This window comes from Echeneis naucrates, chromosome 12 (genome assembly GCF_900963305.1).
Source record: "Echeneis naucrates chromosome 12, fEcheNa1.1, whole genome shotgun sequence".
Classification (NCBI taxonomy): domain Eukaryota; kingdom Metazoa; phylum Chordata; class Actinopteri; order Carangiformes; family Echeneidae; genus Echeneis; species Echeneis naucrates.
In genome coordinates, this window is record NC_042522.1 from 16,194,331 (window position 1) to 16,212,264 (window position 17,934).

The 17,934-nt window shown below is 42.6% G+C and overlaps 1 protein-coding gene across 2 annotated transcripts; it reads left to right on the plus strand.

The window, feature by feature from the left end:
- Nucleotides 1-899: 899 nt before the first annotated feature.
- Nucleotides 900-16,321, plus strand: map1b (microtubule-associated protein 1B). Of its 2 annotated transcripts, XM_029515816.1 has the most exons (8): nt 900-1,127; nt 3,030-3,131; nt 8,898-8,980; nt 9,709-9,849; nt 10,170-12,965; nt 13,011-15,370; nt 15,467-15,695; nt 16,133-16,321. In XM_029515816.1, exons 1-8 carry the CDS (start codon nt 944-946, stop codon nt 16,286-16,288), a joined length of 6,051 nt encoding a protein of 2,016 aa, XP_029371676.1. In that variant the 5' UTR covers nt 900-943; the 3' UTR covers nt 16,289-16,321. The 2 variants fall into 2 exon arrangements, with proteins under 2 accessions (XP_029371676.1, XP_029371677.1); XM_029515817.1 differs by lacking the exons at nt 900-1,127; nt 3,030-3,131; nt 8,898-8,980 and having other exon boundaries at nt 9,697-9,849; nt 10,170-15,366; nt 15,457-15,695.
- Nucleotides 16,322-17,934: the final 1,613 nt, after the last annotated feature.

Here is a 17,934-nt window from a genome sequence, read left to right on the forward strand (position 1 = left end):
GTGAAATACAATGTTGTTATGGTCTGTTATGCCTCACAGAGACATACAGTCTCATTTGTCACAAAGGCGGTCTCAATCAGCTGTCTGGAGTCGATCTGATGATGCTTGTGCATCTATAATTAAAGTAAACAAAAGGATTTATTTATTTATTTATTTTGCACAGTCATCTGTAAATTCCACTGCCCCCCCCTAACACACATACACCAAAAGCTAAAAGAAGTGCTGGAAACTACTTTGGTTTACATCCAAAGGTGACTCCACGGATGTCTTGCTTAAACTAAATTAGCTGTCTCTCAACCCCTTTAGTCCTCTTAGGGGCTTAACCCCATTCAAAACCTCACACCTGAGTTCTCTGAAGCCTTTGACATGAAGTGTGTGTGTGGGGGGGGGTGCTCCTGAGTTCCTACCTGCCTTAAAATCCAATTACAAAGCTTCTCATGACAATTTCCAATTCAACTGCAGACCCTTTAATATTTCTTGCCAGTAAACTAGGCTTTAAAATCAAGACCTCTGAAGGGAAGTGGTTTTAGAAATACCTGATCAAATTTGTTATGTGACAACTACATTAAAGCTGTTGCTGTCTAAGCACAAGACAACGACTTGTTTGTAACAATAACTTATGAATATGCAGCTACAGGCCGAAGCATCACATCTCGGAGACTTCCGGAGGCGTTTGATTCGTTGTGGATGACATCAGCTGCGGAGTGAGTTTGCGAAAAAACGCGCACACACACACAGGCGCCCTCTTCTCTCCCCGGTTACCGAATGTGACTCGATGTCTGCTGATATAAAAAGCTAGGGCCACTCCTATCGAGGCTCCACTTGTATGTCTGGAGAGCGCTCCGGAGCTCTGCAGCGAATAAAGGGAGGAGGCTGCGGCTGGGATCCCGCCTGCGCGCACAGACAGACGAACTGACGGACAGAGAGGAGAGCAGAAGAGAGGATGGCCACCTTGGTACAATCTGCCGACATGGAGACTTTAGGAGGCCAAAGCAACACCGGGCCATCTTCCACTTCCTCCGGCCCGTCGCAGCACTTCAACGACGGCAAATTCTACCTGCTGGTGGTGATTGGGGAGATCGTAGCGGAGGATCACCTCAAGTGTGCCATTGCGGACATAGAGAAAGGTAGGGTGCAGCTTCAGGAGGCGGGTGGAGGCCACCGGCAGCTCAGCCTCACATCCTAATGCCACCCCGATCAGATGCTTTATCCCAGAAGTTGGCGTGGTGTCGCTTTCCAAGTCCTGCAGGCTGTTGATGCACCTGTTTCGCCTGGTGAACTTTACGCGCGATACGCGATTACGCAAATTTTCGAATATTAATTACCAGTTATTTGATTGCGCACCTTATTTATTGGCTGACTCAAATAAAAAAAAAAAGGACCGATGTGGTCACAATAGGACTGGGGAGCAGCCCCTCCCAGTTACAGGGCCATCTACTGTCGCAAAATACTTTTCACCCACAGGTACCTTCCCTGACACCCACACACGTTGTTTATTATCATTATTATTATTATTATACCACCAGGCCCAGTTGTTGTTGTCATCCGAACACGTGGAGCAGGTCGTCTTATAAAGCTGACAACAATGATTCAGCATCAAATTCGGACTATGCGTCAACAATGCATCACATCTCTTTTCTCTGGCTCCGGTGCAGCTGCGCTTTTCCTCCGCAGCACCTTTGGCAGGCTTGAGTCAGGCTTTTGTTTCAGCGGAGCATCGAGAAGAAGAGACGATAAGGTTAAAGATTTTTACTGCAGTTTGTTTGTGTTGTTCTTGTCTTTGTGAGACACAAACATTTAGAATAAGGAAATGATCAACATCATTATAACCACCACCATCATCATCATCGTCGTCCTGCATCCAGCTCTCTCATCACACGCCGGCTGGTGGGCGTGGCTCGGGCCGCACTGCGGTCCCTACGGAAAGCCAAAAGGGCCCATATTCAAAGCGCGGAGGGCGTTTTTAGAAACGCTACGACTGCTGTAGTGGCCTGTCAGAATGGCGCAGTTACCGTGTGGCTGTAAAATCAGCTGAGTATTTAAAAACATGTCCAGGAAAAAAAAAAATAATAAAAGCTTCCAGAAAGGAAATGTGGGCTTCCATTTTCCTTTCACTGACAAAGCAGGCAAAACTGCTGCCACATATTGTTGAAGGATAAAAATGCTTTAAAACTAAAAAGAAAAAAAACATGTGGAGTTGTTTTGCCTAACAGTCATCCACTTTCTCCCTTTCAACCTGTTGGAGCCAGAGGCCATTATATTTTCCTATTAAATTAACATTTAGTGGTTGTTGTGGCCTGAACTAAATCCAATACGCTGATGAGGTTCAAAGTTTATTTCCATCTCACCGCAGAGTCTATTTAGTTACTGGTCCGGTGCTTTTAGTTGTACCACATCTTCCAAAGCTCAATTAGATACTAAAATACGGTTTATTTTAGCTTCTCATCCCGAGTGGCTTGAAAGTTGAGAACATAAATCTGTTTTGTCGTCACGCGCATTGTTTTACAGTTAGTCCAACTATTGCAGTTTCCTCTTGGGTGACATAAAATGCCCACTTTTGGTATGTTGTTTACCTCAAAGAAAAGCTAAAGTTTTAAATTTAAGTTTTATCTCAATTTCCACTCACATCATCATGTGACTTTGAATTGGCCTCCAATATAGACAGACAGGTTGAAGCCTCCGTTCTGTGTAATCATGGATGGAGGATGATGCCACCATGACTCAGCTCAGTTGAGGCTACCAGTGCATCAGGCCTGTGGCTAAACACAAAGGGATATAGATATTTCCTAATATAGATTTTTTTCTCACGCCAAACTAGTAACAAATATTCACTCCAAGATTTTCCAGTAAGCTGGAATTTGAGTGAATTTGACCCATGGATCCAGATTTCATTTTTTATATTTGTTCAACCCGTTGCCAAGTTCTCTGCGCAATCATCTACTCTGTCTATTGATTTCCAGAAAGGGGAGCATTTCTTTCTGTCTTTCTTCAGATTTTGTTGATTTTGTGTATCTTTGTTTATCTTGAAGGGATCCGCTCATGGGACACCAACCTTATTGACTGTAACCTGGACCAGGAACTCAAGCTGTTCGTCTCCAGACACTCGGCTCGTTTTTCTGCAGATGTCAAAGGTAAACTGGGAACAAAAGAAATTTTCAGTCATGATTTCATATCATATAAGTCTATTCATGACTGATGTGAGAACTTCAGTGCTATCCTAAACAAAACCCATGGCATTTGCAGCTCATTACACAGAAGTGTAGGAAAATTTAATTTTTTTCCAAGGATTTACTTTGTAGGTTAATTAAATTATAAATAGAATAAAGTGTCTCACAAATAGGCCATTACAACTTGACACAAGCTAGCAGAGAGCTAGCATAATTTTAAAAGCAGTAAATGTTTTGTTTAAAAAAATGATCTGCATGTACAAAATGTAGTTTCATTGAAGCAAATCATAATCGTACTCTATACAATTTAATGTGCTTTGTGATGCTCCAGTGCTGCACTTCTCCACAGCGTACACCGTCATTTCACAGTCAGCTCTAACTTCCCTGCAGTCCACTAAGCAGAGGGGTTTTATTACCTACCCATGGATAAAACCCTCTCAGCATTTTGTCGCTTTCATATCTGTATGGTTTGCAAGGTGAGGGAGTGGCTCCACAAAGGGCGAGCAGATCCAGTGTGTGTTGCAGGACATGTGGCCTGTCAGTGGGCAGTATGGCCTTGACCGTCAACAGCGGTGAAAGCCCAAGCTTGGCTCTGCTCCATATTGGATATGACCAGCAGGGTTTCATACTTCACAATGGATTGATGCAGCTGCCAACAGTAAACCAACCAATTTTTTTTTTAAATCCAATAACATCAAATCTCGGTTATGGCCTTACAGAAGTGAAATGCTTTTTTGGAGTTAAAGCAGTGTGATTCATCGATAGTTCACATTCAAAGGGACTCCAAAAACCCATTCCCTTTGATCCTAACTTGTTTGTGCCATATTCCCATCCTCCATTCTTCCTCTCCCCTCGCTCTTCCTCCCGTGTGCTGTTGCCGTGCAACCCCGGAGAAGATGTACAGTTGATTTGGGAGTAATTAGCAGAATAGGATCCCCAGTGGGAAGTGTCTGTTCGTGAAAATAAAGGAGGGAGGGGAACAGAAAGGCCTCGTGGAACAGAGAGGGTGAGGGGACCAGGGAGGAGGAGGAGAGTGGCTAGAAAGAAAGAAGATGGAGGAAAGGCATACGAGGGCGGGAGTGAGGCTATTGATGTAGAGCAGATGTAAAAAATATAGTATGTTAGGAGGAAAGAATATGCTGTAGTTGGTAGTAAAAAAAAAAAAAACATTCAACGAAGATGGAAAACAGAAATAGTGAAGCTTAGACTTCAAGAATGAATGCCGTAAAATGATAAAACTCTTATATTTTTCCTCTCATGTTCGCCTTACGCCTCAGGTCTCCCTCTCGAGGGAAGGATTTCCAATGTCGTCTGAACTTTTAATACTTGAACTGCTGTGCAAAGGGCTTCATGGAAAACTAGAACATTTGCTTTGACAGTGACAGAGTTTTCATGTTCACAAAGGATACTCACTCTGTACTGAGTCTCAAAAAAAAAAGCTGAATCATCCCTGTAACTACTTTTTCTACAAAAAGTGTTGTACTATTTCCAATGAAGTGATACAACACTTTTTTTTTTTTTTTTTGGCTAATTGTTGATTAGGGTTAGGGTTAGACGTGGGAACCTTAAATGTGAAGTTGCAGGCAGGCAGACTGGATGTCCGCCACCTCTAAAGTCTTGACAGACATTTCAGGAGCTCACTGCTCCCAGTAGATAGGTAAGTAGATTTTTGTTGGCTTTGGATCGAACCAGGCTAGCAGTCGTCGTTTTTTTTCCATGATGGCAGTCCTTATACTATTCTAAGTTAAGCAGCTGTATGCTTACATTTGCTGTAACAATATACGGCGATTGAATCAATCTTACTATTTAATTTAACACAATCACAATCTTTATCTAGAAGCCAGTAAAAAATGTATCAAACAATAGCTACGTTTTCTGGTTAAAGCTGGACTTCAGCTCAATAGAATATATTTGTATGCAGAGGTTAGTGCTCACAGGGAAACACAAACCAGTGGGTGGTACAGAAATGGAAGTGGACGAATGCAATTATCTGTCTGTTTGATGGATGTCTCCCCATCCACTGCACCGTCATAGAGCAGAGGATCCCTGGACCCCCCAGTGAGGAGGAGCAAAAGGGAGGAAAGGGGGCCAGAGAGGAGACCCCTAGTGTGTCCCTGATGGACGTGATCTGTCTGGCTACATATAGATTTCCCAGCACTATATGCACAGTGCTGATAGCACTAAAACCTAAAAGCCAACTGGAGAGTTAAGAGCCTGTTGCTGAACCACAAAACCATTTAAAAATCTCACTGAGGAGATTGTTGAAGACAGCACTGCAGTTTATGATCAATATCAATTACTAATTGCTTTTCTTCTGTGAATACTATTTGCCAGGGATAAAGAGCTTCCTGATAGTCTAAACAGTTTCACGATTACATTTTCTCCTGATGCTGATTTAACGGAATCATTTAATTCAAACCTGACTTTAAATCGGCTGATTGATTGAGATGTCCCGCATCAATTAAGCTGCATCTCCTTTCCCTTATTTCGCTCACTGTTGTCATTCAAGTTGATGGGTTAATCCCTAAACAGGAAGAATACAAAAGAGTTTAAAGCTGGATTTTATTGATAGGCATCAATTCAACGACACAGATGATTGACTGTTCTGTGTAGTGCCATTGCCAATTGCTGCAAGCCCAGACATGCTATGTGGGATAGCTCTCGTGTGACATTGAAAACTGTGCTCAGGGGGCCTCCCATCCATGCTACCGAAAGTCAGCGGGGTCAATTATTCTGTTGCAGTGAAAAAGGAGATGACAGGAAGGCTGGAGGAGCTGGCGCGCACAGGGAATCCACCTGAGGAGATAAAATTCGAATCTTTACGTGCAAAAAGAAAGGAGGCGCCACATGTAGTTGTTCCACTAATCTATTTTTGGTGCGGTGCCATCCACATTGATGTTCCCCCTGCCTGATTCAGTCTGTGGCAGACAGCCTATACCAGTCTTGCATTTCCTATTCAGCCAGCAGGAGAATGCTCAGCGGTGCATGTCACATTACCTCGCCTCCCCACTGAGACAAAGCTGCACTGGGCATTAAGGGTTTTTTTATTGATCAAGGTAATTGTCAGGGTTAAGCAAGCTCCAGTGCACAATGTGTCATCTTTTTTGACAGGTTATCTTAGACACAGCAATTTGGGTGGGTGATGGTGGTGCTGATGGTGGCTTCCTTGTAACCATGTAAGGTTCCACTATAATAATAAGGCCTGTAAGCAGGGCGTTACCCACAGAACGGCACAAAGAAAAACAAGATGCTTTCTATTACATTACCAATTACAGATAGAGTCTGTGTTCAGAGGCACAAGCAGGAAGAACAATAGATGGCCATGATTGCTGCTTCTCTTATTTCACAGACCACTGAAAATTGCTTATTCAGTCACCTCTTGTTAAGAGGAGCTCTGGTCATTTCCTGCCTTTTGAGAACAAAGCTCCATGAGGCCAGAGTCTGGGATTTTGAAGATCTGATATTAGACCAACGCAATTAAAGCTGCCGACGGAGGGCATACTGTAAGGAGGCTTTTCCAGGGAACTATAAAAAATGTTAATACTTTGGTCTTGGGAATTTTTAAGGGAGAAAACCGAATAAATCACACAATACACTGAAGACTAAGGGCCGTTCTAACAGCTCTGTGGCAACATGCCTACAATGATTGCCAAAGTCAGAAGGATTCTCCAGGGATCAAAACTATGTCAGATTTCATGGAAATCCTTTCAACAGACCATTATTGTCCATCAATGCTGCTAAGATTTGAACAAATTCTATTTGAAAACATGATGAATTAGGATATTATCATTTTACCATTTTTAGCACTTGTGTATTTATTTTGTAAGAAACTAAGCTGACTCATAAATTTAAATATTTCAGTTTCACTCTGCGACAATACTTTGGTTTTCATGCATGCAAAACAACATCAGCCAACACTTAATTCCCTCAGGTGTCTTCAACTATGGCATGTGGTTCCTTGATTTAGTATTCCTTGCACATTCACACTATGTTTGTGAAAGTTTCTTCAACTATGGCACGTAAATCTCATTCACTTGTACTCCGAGATGCCATCTCAGTATCTGTCAAGATATAAAATTTATATGGAAACTGAAAATTATTGTCACACTGGAGATGTTTTTCCTTCTGGATAAGTGACTCCATAAAACAAAACAACTGCAAATGGGAACTGCTGTAGGGTTGAACAAGTGCCTGAGAAATAATTAAACCCAGATTTAATTTCTACCTTGATTGAACTCCCAAGATTATTCGAGACTGAGAGTCATATATGGTATGGAAGGTACAGCACTATTAACAGTGAATGAAAGAGGTTTTCCATATGGAGCGACAGTCCTTGGGGAAGAGGTAGGAGGGTTAATGGCTATGTGCTTCATGATGAGAATCTGCTATATGAAAGATGAATGGAGCAGTCAGAAAACATATCTCGTCTCTGGGGATGAGGCACACTCTGCTTTCTGTGGCGTGCTTTATGAATTTGAAAGCCTTGATTCCAACACCTCACTGCCCTCCGAGCATCACACTGAACATCTTCTTGTTTGTTTTATTCTCGACGCCTCTCGTCGCTGCATCTCCTTGGTGCTCACCACAGGAAATTGATTTTGATCAACAAAATAAATGACACCTTTTGTCAGTCGTCTCTCAGGCAATTCATTGATCCGTGTATTTCAAAAGAATTGAGATAACAAGGAGAGGAAACAAAGATGGATTGCAGGGCTAATCGACTGAAGCCTGATGTGTTGAATGATGATGGGGGTGGGGGATATCCTGCATGCGTCTGCTCTGATTGGCCAGAGGGTGACCTCTGAATGCACAAAGACAGATTAACGTTGTAGGATCAAAGTCATTATCATAATCGATCATTTCAAACCTAGAATGATAAGCCTGTCACACTTCAGTGTTTGATTTCTGTTTTAGTTCTGTGGTCGGTGTTTGATCCTAACCAGCTTTTTACTGCCAAGCATGTGATATTCAGGATATAAGAGGGACTCTCTAGAGATTTCATCCATCTTCGTGATAAAGAGCTATACTCTACAGAGACCATTAACATTTACACAGCCATATTGGAACTGCCAGACTGTCTGCTTTTGATAAATTACTTGATAGATTTGTTGAGCCCTTCCTCTTATAGGAACCAGGAGTCGTGATTCAAAAGGATATTTTAATATTTCATCATGTTATAGTGGAGAAAATTGGGAGGCTTACAACGAATGGAAGCCAAATTAGAAGGACAGCCAGTAAAGTGTAAATACAAAAAAGACAGCTGTGCAGTATGTCAATCAGTGATGCGATTTTATGCTCTCAAGTACATTTGGATTTTTCTGTAGATAATGTGGAAAAAGCTCTGTAGCTGATGATCCTTTCCATGCGACTAATCTGCCAATAAGCTCTTTGATTAATTGACCAATTACTATTGTTTCTGTCTCTAAAATACTCAATACTGCCCTGCAGTCTTCCCAGATTTTCATGAGAAATAAGGCAAATAATTTTCAGTTTTAAAAATTGTTTCTACTTTGATTAACTGACTAATCCCTTTAACCCTGATGAGCACTTTTAATTTCTTTAAATTAACTTGTGCAAGGGAAATTATTATTAGGAGCACTGTGTCATCAATATAAAATGCAAATGGGATGTTAAAAACAACACAGTATTTAGATGTCCCCTTGTGATCGACGAAGGAATTGTGATTTTGACAAAAAAAAAAACCAAACTATTTTCTATTTTCTTTTGCAGGGCAGAGAATTCTTCACCATAAAAGTAATGTCCTGGAGACGGTGGTACTTATCAACCCTTCCGATGAAGCAGTCAGTACAGAGGTAAAATAATATATAACTTAAAATGTGTCACATTGTTACGACCTCCTCCTTATTCTTTTCCTTATTACGTAACATGGTTTTTCATCTAATATCTGAAGTTCAAATGGATTCCCAATTTCATTAAAACAGACTATCATTCTTCATTACTGTGGACAGTAATACACAGTAACAAAGAATATTTCTCAGTCAGAAGGTCAAGGAACAAGACTAATGTACAGCCAGAATAACAAGTGCAAACCTTTTGTTAATGCTGTAAAGCTTTTAGTGCATTTCTCCTGTGTCACTGCTCCTTTTCAGCACTGTCTCTACCCCCCCGCCATGCCTGCAGTCAAGTCTGTGCCTTAATATCTCACAGCATAGCAGCATCGAGCTGGCCAGCTGCCCAGAACAGCTGATGTTGCTGAAGCAGAAAAAGGCCGACAGACAGATAGATAGAGGAAAGACAGGAAACCTACACGAGTGGACAGCCAGTCAGCTAATTAGCAAATAGATTTAGGGAACATGAAACTGATGATATTTCAGAAACACTTCATCATTAAGCTGACTGCCGCAGCACTAAGGCTCCATATTTCCTCTGTACGTAACCAGTAATATTGTTACGGTATAGTACTCCTTTTTTTTCTCTTTCTTAAGAATCAGCAATAAATAAATTACTGCCTTTTCGCGGCTCGTCATTCTTTCCCTTTTATAGCAGCATGGCAAACAATGTGATTTCTCACTTTTTCCAGGTTCGTCTGATGATCTCAGACACTGCCAGACACAAGCTGCTGGTTCTCTCGGGGCAATGCTCTGAAAATACTGGGGAGCTCATTCTTCAGTCTGGATCCTTCTCTTTCTTCAATTTCATAGACATATTCACTGACCAAGAGGTGAGCAAAAATGTTTTGAAATTAACTGATGACCTTGTAATGCTAGTCTTCCCAAAGGTTTAGAAGCACATATTGTTGCTATGCAAAACTTTAATCCTTAAGTTATTAGATTTTTGCTTTGTACAAGCCTGTTATTGCCCAAACCATGCACACTGGTTACCTCCAAGAAGCTACAATTTGAGATAAGATGATTATATGACAGTCTCAAGACACATAGAGACAGTATGTACCTGAAGCTGTGTTTGCAGAGTATTTGTCGTTTTGTTGAATTGATTCCAATATTCGAAAATTTTAAATGCATTAATCTTTCTCATGCCTAGATTGGTGAATTGCTCAGCACCATTCATCCAGCAAACAAAGCCAACCTTACACTTTTCTGCCCAGAACAAGGCGACTGGAAAAACTCCAACTTGGACAAACACAATCTGCAGGACTTCATTAACATGAAACTAAACTCCACTCTCATCCTTCCTGAAATGGAGGGCCTCTCAGAGTTCACGGAGTATTTATCCGAATCAGTCGAGATTCCATCCCCATTTGACATGTTAGAACCACCAACCTCCGGGGGTTTCCTCAAACTGTCCAAACCATGTTGTTACATTTTCCCCGGTGGTCGTGGTGACTCTGCTCTCTTTGCTGTAAATGGCTTCAACATGCTCATTAACGGCGGCTCAGACAGGAGATCATGCTTCTGGAAGCTGGTGAGACATTTGGACCGGGTGGACTCCATCCTCCTAACCCACATCGGGGACGACAACCTACCAGGCATCAATAGCATGCTGCAAAGAAAGATTGCAGAGCTTGAGGAGGAACAGTCACAGGGTTCGACAGCAAACAGTGACTGGGTGAAGAACATGATTTCTCCTGATATTGGTGTTGTGTTTGTCAATCTTCCGGAAAACCTGGAGAACCCAGAACCCAATTTTAGAGTGCGCAAGAACGTTGAGGAGGCAGCATTCACCCAGCAGTTCCTCACTAAACTAAATTTGAGGATAGAGCCTTTGGAGAGGCCTGTTGGAAACACTATAGAACCAATCATACTTTTTCAGAAAATGGGCGTCGGGAAGCTTGAGATGTATGTGCTCAATCCATCAAAGAATAGCAAAGAGATGCAGCACTTCATGAAGCAGTGGACAGGTAGCGAAAAGGACACTACTTCTATTTTGCTGCCAAATGGAAAAGAATCTGAGTTCCCTGTGTCTTATTTGACTTCTATCTCTTCGCTGATTGTGTGGCACCCTGCAAATCCTTCTGATAAGGTTGTGCGTGTTCTCTTTCCTGGAAATGCTACTCAGCATCACATCTTTGAAGGTTTAGAAAAACTAAAGCACTTGGACTTCTTGAAACAGGCAGTTGTGACACAGAAAATATTGTCTTCTAGTATGCCATCAACGCCGACCCTAAAACAAGCAAAGATGAAACACAGAACAGACAGCAAAGAGAGTCTGAAGTCTACTCCAAAGCCATCACCAAGCAAGAATATAAGAAAGGAATCAAAGGAAGAGGCACCAGAGAAGGCAAAGGCAGAAGCAGAATCAGCTCATGAAAAAACACAAAAGACAGAGAAAAAAGAAAAAGTGCCACTGAAAAAAGAAAAAACAAAGGCACATGAGAAAGAATCAAAAGCAAAGCCAGAGCAAACGGGACAAAGTGAAACTCCAGAGAAGAAAAAGTCTGAAATAAAACCCAAAGCTGAAAAGGAAAAGATTATTAAGAAGGAAACCAAAACGTCTGTGGACAAGAAAAGGGAGATTAAGAGAGAAGTGACAAAGAAAGATGATACACACAAACAAGAGAGTAAGAAAGATGAAAAAGTAAAGAAAGATGAGGCAAAAAAAGGTATTAAAAAGGATATCAGAAGAGACTCACCCATGAAGGAGAAGAAAGAGGAGAAGAAAGAGCAAAAAAAAGATGTCAAAAAGCTCTCTAAAGACATAAAAAAGACCAGTGAAGAAAAGAATCTATCACCAAAACCAAAGCCCTTGAAGAAAGACGACACCTCAAAGAAAGATGCAGGAACACCATCAAAATTAAAAGAAAAGGGAAAGCCAAAGGACACTAAAAAGGAGGCAAAGGTGGATAGCAGCAAAGTTGCCGCTAGTGCTGCTGTTGTTGTAGAAGATCCAGAAGCAGAAAGATCTCTGATGTCAACACCAGAGGACCTCACCAAGGACTTTGAGGAGCTCAAAGCTGAGGAGTTGCTGGAGGATGACGCGACAGTGCAACAAAATCAGGAAGAGACTGCGATGATCCACCACGAAGAAATAATACAGACCAAAGAGTCGCCTGAGGCTTTAGAGTCTGTGGATGAGGGTATAACTACAACAGAGGCTGAAGGAGACAGTGAAGGAGACAGGAGACAGACTCCAGATGAACAAATTCTTAAGGGGAAACTCAATGGAAGTGAGAAGTTTGAAGATGAGGGCACTGTAATGGAGGAGACATCTGAGGGAGGAGATTATGAAGAAAAGGCAGAGACAGAAGAAGTGTATGAACCACAAAGAATGGAATCAGAAAAAGATAAACTTACTCCCACTGAAGAAGACATACAGGGTGAAGTCAAACCAGAGGATGGTCCTGAGGACAGTGATGATGTAACCAATAAAAATGTAGAAGATCAGCTCACAAGTGAAAGACAAACAGAGAAACAGAATCTGTTTCTATCAGCCTCACCCAAAGTGTCCTCACCCGTCACTCCAGCTGCATCTATCCATGACCAAATGCATCCAATTGGCTTTGAGACCTCCACAGCCTCAGATGACGAGAACCGAGATGAAGTCCCTGAGGATTACACTGTCACCTCCGGCTACACTCAGTCCACTATTGAAATCTCCAGTGTGCCTACTCCTATGGATGAGATGTTGACTCCCAGGGACATTATGAGTGATGAAACCACCAATGATGAAACTGAATCTCCTCCACAGGACGGTGACAAGTTTGAGATACCAGCACCTGGGGAGTACGACAGGAAGAAACTATCCCCGCTGCATGGCATGGCAGGATCAGATCACTCTCGGAGTGATGCCACCGAGGGCCAAGACTATACTCACTCGGCTTCCACCATATCTCCACCTTCATCACTGGCAGAAGATAAATTGTGTAAGGACTTTCCCGCTGTAGGGAAACCTGAAGGATTTGACACAGCTCAAGAGTCTTTTGAGAAGTACAATGCAGACAAATCTAGTCTCAACTTAGCCGACACAACATCACCTCTTATTCGTTCTCCCTCAGTGGACCGCAAGGATACGTTTGATTCGCCAACACTTTTTGCTGCTCCGATAGAACTGTCCACCACACTGGCAGGCTCTACCAGAGCAAGAACAGATTCTTTCATCAGCCCAGATGACAAGACACTGGAAGGAGCCAACTCACCTCAGTCGTCAGGGCACACACCTTACTACCAGTCACCAGTTGATGAAAAAGCAGCAGGTATACCACCTGTGTCAGAAGATGAAGCCCAGGGTCCAATAATTGTGGAAGTCACAAGTGATAAAGAAGATTCCTCCACCAGAGTTACCCCAGAACCTGATGAGCCAATACTAGAAAGCAGTTCCCCTGTAGAGAAGGTAATGTCTCCTCCAAAAAGTCCAACTCCGACTGAACCAGATTCACCAACAAAGAAAGAAAAGTCACTCTTTGATGTAGATCATAAGAAAACTGGAGAAAACGGCCACTCACTCTTCACCTCGGCCCCAATAACAAAACATGAATCGGACACCAACCCCTTCACAGCGTTCAAAGAAGAGAGTAAAATGTCAATTTCAGAGGGTACGACATCAGACAAGTCCGGAACCCCTCTGGAGGAAGTGGTAGCAGAAGACACATTTTCACATTTAGCTTCAGCATCAACTGCTTCCCTGGCCACCAGCTCCCTGCCAGAGCCAACCACTGACTCTCCTTCTCTCCATGCCGAGGTAGGCTCTCCTCACTCAACTGAAGTAGATGATTCGTTGTCTGTCTCTGTGGTACAGACCCCAACCACCTTCCATGAGGCTGAGGGATCTCCATCCAAGGAAGATAGCCCAAGGCCCATGTCTATCTCCCCAGACATCTCACCAAAGTCAAAAAGCAGAACACAGATGCAGGAGGCAAAATCCCCAGAGCACTCTACCATGTCAATAGAGTTTGGCCAGGAGTCTCCTGACCACTCCTTAGCCCTAGACTTCAGTAAGCAATCCCCAGAGCACCCTTCTGCGGGAGGCAGCTCTCGTGCAACAGAGAATGGGCCGACAGAGGTGGACTACAGCCCTTCAGACGGGACAGATTTAAGACCACTTGGAGAGTTTAGCTCCACGGTGGAGAAGCCTTTGCTTTTTGAAGAAACTGATTCTGCTCGTGCTACTTCTGCAACCCCATCAGACGCATCTCAATCCACACCCTCTGTTACAACCCCATGCCAAATGACAGACATGCCACATGTGGCTGAGCAGGCAGATAAATCTCCAGTCACACCCAAGGCATCCTCTCTCACGCACTCTCCACATTCCAGGGAGCCATCCCCTGTTTTAGGAAGTCCTCTAGCTAAAGACGGCACCGGTCCGATTTCGCCTACTGTGGAGAGCATTTTGAATGAATGTGACACACAGCAGAGATACGACAAGTCACCCTCACCTCTCAAAGCTACTTCCCCATCATCTTCTTTTGCCTTTACAAAAGAGGAGAAACTTTCTCCAGCAAAGGAGACGAATCCCTTTAAATGTGAAGACTATATGCTTGAGGCAAAATCCCCTGTGAGCCCCAAAGTTCCCTCCCCACCACATCTACCTCTCTCTGCTGATTTGTTTAATTGCAATTCTGCCTGTGGTTCAAGGGACCCAGACTCCACAAAGAGGAGCCCCTCAGCTCCATCCAAGACAGATGTTGACCTCTGCCTAGTCACTTCATGTGAGTACCGACACCCAAAGACAGAACTATCACCATCTTTCATCAACCCGAACCCTCTCGAGTACTTCCTTAGTGAAGAGAATGCTTTGAGTGAGGAGAAGCCTCTGGCCAAGTTAGGTGGAGGACCCCCACCTCCAGGGGGTAAGCTTTTCACCAAGCAATGCGACGAGACCCCACCCACATCTATCAGTGAATCTGCCCCCTCCCAGACAGATTCAGATGTTCCACCAGGGACAGAAGAGTGCCCCTCTATTACAGCAGATGCTAACATTGACTCTGAGGACGACTCTGAGACCCTGCCCACCGACAGAACCCTGACCTACAGGCATGCTGATCCTCCTCCAGTTGCTTTCAGGGACTCTGCTCCATCCTCAGGCCACCATGACGTCTGCATGGTGGACCCAGAGGCCCTGAAAGCTGAAGAAAACCTCCACAATGCTAACACAGATGCAGGAGAAAAGACTAAGAAGAAAAAGCTCTCAAAAAAAACATCATCACCAGCCAGGAAAACAGGTCTATCCAAAGTCAAGGACACAAAGACTGCCTCTCCAAAGAAGAGCATCGGGGAGGGGAAAGATGCCAAAAATGCAACCAATACTTCTGCGTCCAGAGGTGTGAAAAGTGCCACATCAGGTATGTACAATGTACTACAGATCATAACAATACAAATTTGTATTATTTGGAGAATTTGTCTGAGGAAAGGTATATTCTTGCCTCCCTCAGGTACTGGAAGTGGAAAGGCATCAGGTGGGGCATCTCTGCCCAACTGTCCTCCCATGTACATGGATTTGGTTTACGTTCCCAATCACTGCAGTGCCAAGAATGTGGATGCTGAGTTTTTCAAACGGGTGCGCTCCTCATATTATGTGGTCAGTGGCAATGATCAGACAGCTCAGGAGCCCAACAGGGCTGTCCTTGATGCTCTGCTGGAGGGAAAAGCACAGTGGGGCAACAATATGCAGGTAAGTTTTATTAATAGCCGAGTCAGTTTGAAAGAGTGTTATTTTGTAAATGTTCATATCCATTTGGCGTATGTGGCCACCAGGTTTGAGTTCAGAATCCTCCTTCCTCTCTTATTACCAGGTTAGATTGTTCGGTTTCAGTTTGCTTGACATGAAGAGGTTGTACAAGGTTATATTCAGTAGATTCATTATTTATATCACCATGCCACATACCAATCATAAATTATGCTCCTGCTAACAGATCATGTAAATAAATAACTTTCAGTACTTCCATCGCTCTGATTCTGTGTGATATCATGTGTTTCAACATTACGCAACACAATTTAATCATGACGTAAAATAGACAATGAAGCAGAGAGGTCAATGTTGGTTGAAGGGGAAATAATTTGGATTTCTGAGTGCTTCGGTTCAGAATCCTTCATCTTTTCTATTATCAGGTCACTCTGATTCCAACCCATGACACTGATGTGATGAGGGAGTGGTACCAGGAGACCCACGACAAGCAGCAGGAGTTGAACATCATGGTCCTCGCCAGCAGCAGCACTGTCGTCATGCAAGATGAGTCCTTCCCTGCATGTAAGATAGAGATGTAGGCCTGTTCTGCAAGATATCTGTGGACCAGTAGGCCTAGTGACTGATAATGAGATGGATCATTATTTACTGAGGAAAACGAGAAAGTCCATGTAGCATAAAACCGAAGCAGACATTAAACGCTAACACTTAAAAGCTAAAATTATACTTCCTCTGTACTAAACTCTGAAGAAAATAAATAACCAAACTGAGGATGAACAGTAACAGACGGCCAGTGTTGTCTCTATTAGGTAATTACATCCTTGACATCCTCAAGTTGTTATGTGATTTGTAGGTGTAAATTGACTGTACTGGGAGGAAATTATAAACCTGCCATGACATTAGCCAACTCTAGCAGGTAGCTAATGATGATGTGCTCAGTACATCCCCAGAACAAAAAACTTTACAGATGTCAAGGAACAAAACATCCCTGTCTGTGGTATATTGTTAAATAATGGTTGTTATCCACACCAAAGGATAAAACAGTGTTTTCTGTTATTGCCTTAGAGAGTCTAGATGAATGTATAAGAACTGGTGCAACAAGCAGAACGAAAGGTAAAGTCTACATAGTGGAGATAATCCATAAGAGGACTTTCAAATAGTGACTTAGCTGAATGACGGTAAACATAAATTGACTTGAAGGGATACTCAACATCAAAAAAGCATTAATAGGATGCCTGACTTCATATTCATCACTGGCGAGACAGTCGAGTGCCCCAACCATTATAAAATAGTTTAAGGTGGGTGACTTTTATTTCAGGTGGACATTTTCCTTGTTTTTTCTGGTTTATATTGCTGCTTGTGAATGAAAGTTCATCTATTATGTTAAATTATTGTGCATGATTTTCCAGATCGCCTTTTTACACTGTGCAACAAAATGTTGTCTCAGAATGCTCTCCTTTGCCGCTTTAACATCTGTAAAATCATACCATATTCCACAAAATTAATGCTTGTTAGAAGACTGCCTTTTATTTGATTTATTTGTTTTATTTACAGATTTTAAGTTATTTCAGAAAGACAAAAAAAAGGTCTTATTTCTATTACCCGGTTTTTATGTAATCATTAAGCTACGGGGGAGCTAGCCTTTTCTTGATGTAAAGCTGGTGAAGCAGGATATTTTCATAAACCTTAAAATGTCTTGTTTTTCTAAAGCATTGTATTATAATTATAAATAGCTTTGCTGCTGATGGAATGGTTGAAAGATGCGCATGAGTTATGACGTATTAGGGTTTCTTTTTTTCTTCTTTTAATGGGGATTTTGCTCAGATTTGCATTGAGAAAACCAGGGCTATACAGTCTACACAAGTAAATGTGACGAGCATTTTATGATTTCTGCAAGTTGTGCCATGACATTGTATATTACAGTAACTCCAATGGTTGCTTGTTGCACTGTGTCACTGTAAAGCTTGATTTTGGGTGCAGCACAGTGTAGATTTTCAGGTCGATGTGAGCATTTAGGGAGGATGACAATCTCGTGTGACATTCGAGTTTCTCCTCTTCAGGCAGGAAAGGTAGCAGCTTCCAAGAGAGGCGCAGCTTGAGAGGGGCAGCACACAGAGATGAGAGTGAGAGTGACTGGGTGTTTCAGATGAAAGCATGTAAAACGAAAACTAGACACTTTAAACACAAACACGACACATACCAAACTAACAGTACAAAGGCCAACTAT

What these genes read in the sequence shown, in the direction of transcription:
- map1b (XM_029515816.1), top strand. Translation starts at nt 944, where the DNA reads ATGGCCACCTTGGTACAATCTGCCGACATGGAGACTTTAGGAGGCCAA. An exon ending in ATGAAGCAGTCAGTACAGAG is followed by an intron (nt 8,981 to 9,708) that starts GTAAAATAATAT and finishes CACTTTTTCCAG; the next exon opens with GTTCGTCTGATGATCTCAGA. An exon ending in TGTGTAAGGACTTTCCCGCT is followed by an intron (nt 12,966 to 13,010) that starts GTAGGGAAACCT and finishes GAGTCTTTTGAG; the next exon opens with AAGTACAATGCAGACAAATC.